This window comes from Trichechus manatus, unplaced genomic scaffold (genome assembly GCF_000243295.1).
Source record: "Trichechus manatus latirostris isolate Lorelei unplaced genomic scaffold, TriManLat1.0 scaffold00226, whole genome shotgun sequence".
NCBI lineage: Eukaryota > Metazoa > Chordata > Mammalia > Sirenia > Trichechidae > Trichechus > Trichechus manatus.
The window spans coordinates 2,019,408-2,024,491 of NW_004444162.1; the positions used below are offsets into that span (position 1 = coordinate 2,019,408).

The 5,084-nt window shown below is 37.6% G+C and overlaps 1 protein-coding gene across 1 annotated transcript in view; it reads left to right on the top strand.

Moving 5' to 3' along the window:
* CUNH6orf163 (chromosome unknown C6orf163 homolog) overlaps nt 1–3,188 on the top strand; it is a 28,078-nt gene extending 24,890 nt beyond the window's left edge. The window contains exon 5 of the mRNA XM_004388993.2: nt 2,400–3,188. Within this exon, the coding sequence (XP_004389050.1) occupies nt 2,400–2,829 (430 nt within the window). The 3' untranslated portion in view covers nt 2,830–3,188. The remainder of the gene's footprint in view (nt 1–2,399) is intronic.
* The last annotated feature ends 1,896 nt before the right edge of the window (nt 3,189–5,084 follow it).

Genomic DNA, 5,084 nt, shown 5'->3' on the forward strand with positions numbered 1-5,084 from the left:
AGGGTGAGGTGGTGAGAGGTAAGGAAGAAATCAAAAGAAGCAGAAAAAAACAACACCAGCAGCCAACAAATGGCACTCAGAGAGCCAGCTAGTGCAGGCTGGTGGAATCCAAGCAGCCGGTGTTTCTTGGACAAGAGACTGTGTCCGCAGGAAGCAGAGGGGCCCAAGTGTGGGTGAAGAAGGGTAGGGAGTGGGAAAGCGTATATCACAAATTACCGGAGCTCTGCAGCCCGTCAGGAAGAAGCAAAGATGGCACACGGAGCCAGGTATTTGAGCGAAAGGAGGGGGAGATGGTGAGAGGTAAGGAAGAAATTAAAAGAAGCAAAAAAAAGCAACACCATCAGCCAACAAATGGCACTCAGAGAGCCAGCCTGTTTGGGTGTGTAGAATCCAAGCAGCCAGTGTTTCCTGGACAAGAGATTGTGGGCGCGGGAAGCAGAGGAGTCCGAGTGGGGGTGAAGAAGGGTGGGGGTTGGGAAAGCGTATATTGCAAATTACCGGTTGTTCTGTCTCCCGCTGGAAGCTCCGTGAAGCTGCTTTCTCGTACCCCCTGTTTGCTGGTCTCCGATAGGAGTCCAAGATGGCGGATCCGTGCTGAGTTAGCTGGTAGGGGACCTCTGCATGAATCTCTCCTCACTCTCCATTCTCTGTCAGTTTTCTCACTCCATTTGGTGCTTGGCTGAGTTCTTTATCTCTTCATTTGATGTTTTAGAGTTTCAGGATTGTTGTTTTCTCTGGTCGGCTTACTTTTTTGGATCTTTGCTGTGGAGGGACGGCGTGGTGCTTCTGCCTAGAGCTCCATTTTGCCGGAACTCCTATTACAGCTATTTTGAAAGAGTTAAATTCCAGGCCAGCACCACCTTTAAAATAAAATTGTAAGTATTTCAAAATTTGAAGCTTATGGCCTCATAAATATAGAGATGGCAGATATTATCACGTCTTAGTGGATGGAATTTAAAAGACAGGACGGGTGGCAAATCTTGGAATGTCTGTATTAAACTAGGAGGGAGATAAGATTATTTAACCACCACAGATGTTTGAACCCAACATTTTTTTTTATTCTCAAATCTTAGGTATTCTGCTTAAACTGGGTTAACCACAGATATCTACTGGAAGTGTATCACAGTGGCTAAGAACTTTTACTCTGGACTCTGACTGTCTGGGTTGCAAAGCTGGTTTTGTCACTTTTACTAATTAAGTGAACTTGGGCAAGTTACTTAATTTCTCTGTGCCTCAGTTTCCTCATCAGTAAAATGGGCATGATAAAATAGAACAATCTCATAGTGTTATTTTAAGGAATCATTGAGACAGTATATGTACAGGATGCTCATCAACCTGCTGGCACATGCTAAGAAGTCAATACAGTTGGCTGCTATAAATTATATATAATTTCATATATTATAACCAGAGGTCTATGAACTCAAACAGCAGAGGTCCTCAAAGTGTGGTCCAAGGACCTTTAGTGTCCCAGAGACCCTATCAGGAGTCCCATAAGGTCAAAGCTACTTTTTTAATAATATTAAGATGTTATTTGCCTTTTTCACTCTCATTTTCTCATGAGTATACAGTGGAGTTTTCCGGGGGTTATATGATGTATGACATCACAATAGATAGAAACAACGTCAAAAATCCAGGTTTTTTTTTTCCTATTAAGTCAGACATTAGTTTGCAAAAAATGTAAAAAATGCCACTCTTCTCACCAATACTTTTTTTGTTTTGGAACTATAGTTTTCTTCATAAAAATGTTATTTATGTTAACATGTAATGGATTTATTGTTATTTTACATGAATTAATAAATATATTTTTAAATGTCTCACTTCAAATTTCTAATACTGTTAATGTCACTAGATATTACCCCTATAAACAAAAGTTCTTTGAGGTTCTCAGTAATTTTAAGAGTGTAAAGGGGGCTGAGACCAAAAAGTTTGAGACCACTCTCATAGAATACTGCTCAGATGAAATCAAGATGAGAGCCAAATCCAACCTGTGACGAAAAGTTTTCTCCTCTTTGGCTAAAGGTAAGCAGCTGGATTTATATAAAGAAATACTTTCCCTAGGGGTTTGGAACTCTGACTCTATTTCTTCATTTTTAAGCACACTGTCTCCTATTTTTCTGGCCAAGGTGGACTCAGTTCCCTAAAGTTGCCATAAGACACTCAGACTAGTAGCCTATGCCAAGCCCATGGTAGGGGAGTCGATGGACAGCCTCTCTGCTCTGAAAAATGTTCTTTGATTATTAACAGCTAATTCAATCCAAAGCTGATCTGTGACAGCCTGTCCCAACTGGGTGCTCATCTAAGCAATGCAATGGTTTCTCACACATCTGTGGTTAAGGACAAATTATTTTATTTTTAGTGGCTAATCCATCTAACTTATAAATCTGTGCTATCATTTGTAGGAAGGCCATGGAGGAACTTGTGCACGCTGGTGTATCTGTTGTTAAGGATCAGAGGAAGAGTGTGAATCTACTGATAAAGGAAAAAGAACATGAAATGAACGTCTACTATGGCATGGCTCATAGGCAGAAGCAAGAAGAGGTTCAGGAAGTGCTTCAAGAAGCAGAGAAAACACATCAAGCTACACTTGGAAATGTGATGGATAAACTGGTTAACACTCAAGGGGAGCTGTTGTCCATAGCAAAACAACTGGGAATCATGACAAATTGGAAAGATTTTCTAGAGGAGGAATTACAGGAAACCAGGGCAGCATTTCAAAAATACATCAATTATACTTTTCCTTCGCTTTCACCAGGGCAAGCCGATTTTATTCTGCCAGAAAGAAAGAAAACACCTTCCGATCTTGCTATTAATGAGAAGGAAATAACTTAATTAGAAGTCTTCAACTGGAATTTCACTACAAAAGATATCATTCCAAAGACCAAATAAATCCACTCAAAAAGCATTTATTGATCCCAATTATGTGCAGTGTACTACTGGGTTGTAAGCATTTCAGTAGAAGACCAAAGTATTCAAAAGCACATTCCAGGCTACAGTGAGCTTCAAGTCTAAATGAGGAGAGAAAACAGTGAGAGGAATCAAAACTGCTTAGGCGAGAAAAAGGTTACTTGGAAGAAGTCTAAACACACTTCTGGATCTGGCTGTATTCATTTCAGCATCACACATGTAACTATTTTAGTGTGTGTTGCAGTTGAAAACAAGTAAAGGGACATGTTCTTATATTGTTACCATTGTGGAGACGTGTGTTAACTTCCAGTATAGAGATATTATTTTGTGAACTTCAAAAGTATTGTAGATAAAAAAGAAATTTCCCTCAAATTCAGTAGGATTCAATTTAAATTCTGGAACCCCCATATAAAATAATTTAGAAAGAACCCTTGTATTTGCCAGTCGTGTAAGAAAAAATACATCTTTAGACCCCCTACCTCCAGGGAAGGGCTGTCTCTTGTGTTTATATCCAAACCCAAGAGTATCTTGAACACATCGCTTTTGGGTCAAAATGCAAAAAACTTTTAAGTACTGCAATACTCAGGGCAAACGCATTTTAACATCTACTAAATTGAAGAAAACCCAGGCAGTAACAACTTCTCCAAAAATCTATCCACTGTGATGTAACATACTTAAATTATTAATCACTGACCTATATTGGTGGTTTACAAATTTTAAACCCAGAAAGCAGTTTTCAGTAAATTAAAAGATACTGTTCTCAAGCAAGCCTTAGGTGGATTTGTTTACATTGACCATTCTGGGATTTCCTAATGGTACAAATAGCAATTTATTTACAATTGCATTAACGAGCTATACTCTCCTTAGCGTTTCACTCTCTGATGCTGCAGGACTACTGCAACCCAAACTAAGTGACTCCCTAGGGACTGGAGGTGCTTTACACTGCCTTTTCTTGTACCTTCTTCCCAAAATAACCTGTGAGACAGGCAGGGCAATGGTTGTTATTATTTCCTTTTACATATGGTAAAATAAAAACCATGCACTAAGCTATTTACATGTGTGAGATACTTTAAAAACATTTATAAACATAAATACTTGGGGATAAATGTGGCAAAAAATGTGTCAGACATGTACACAGAAAGGTATAAAGAATTGCTGAGTTGTATTAAATATGACTTAAATAGAAATATATACCTTGGTTATGGACCAGAAAACAGAATATTGTTAAGATGTTAATTATTGCCACATTGATCTATAGATTCAACGTAATCCTCATCCATCAAAATCCCGTTTTTTGAAAAAATGGACAAGCTAATTCTAAAGTTTGAATAGACAGGCAAAAGAACTGGAATAGATAAAACAATTTAAAAGGCAGAACAATGTTGGAGGACTGACATATTTTATACAGCTAAAGTAATCAAGACAGTATGGTATTGGCATAAAGATAGACATATAGATCATAGAAAAGAATAGAGAGTCTGGAAATTGACCCACACATATAAGGTTAATTAATTTTTGACAAAGGTGGCAAGGCAGTTCAATGAGGAAAGAATAATCTTTTAAAGAAATTATGTTAGGAAAATTATTTGCAAAAAATAAACCATGGCCCTTATGTCACACTGTATATAAAAAAACTAAAACTATAAAAATCTTAGGAAAGTATGAGAGAAAATCTTTGTGACCCTGACTTAGGCAAAGATTTCTTCAGTAGGATGAAGAAAAGCATGAATTATAACAAAAATTTCATAAATTGGACTTTGTCAAAATTTTTAGAATTTTCTCTCTAAAAGGCACTATTAAGAAAATGGAAAGGCAAGCCAGAGAGGGGGAGAAAATATTTAGGAAACATATGTCTGACTAGAATTTTAGGGCAGAATACATAAAGAACATTTACAATTCTTTAAGAAGACAAACGCTGCCCCCCCAAAAAAGATACGAACACTTCACCAAAGAAGATATTCAAATGGCAATTAAGCACGTGAAAAACTGTTCAAAATTAGTCATTGGGGAAATGAAAAAACCACAATGAAATACCACTACACATGCACTAGAATATCTATAAGTTTTAAAAACTGACAACTCCTAGTACAGACAAGGATCTGAAGCAATTGGAACATTCTCATACATTGCTGGTGGAAATGTAAAATGGTTCACTCACTTTGGTAAACTATTTGAGAGTT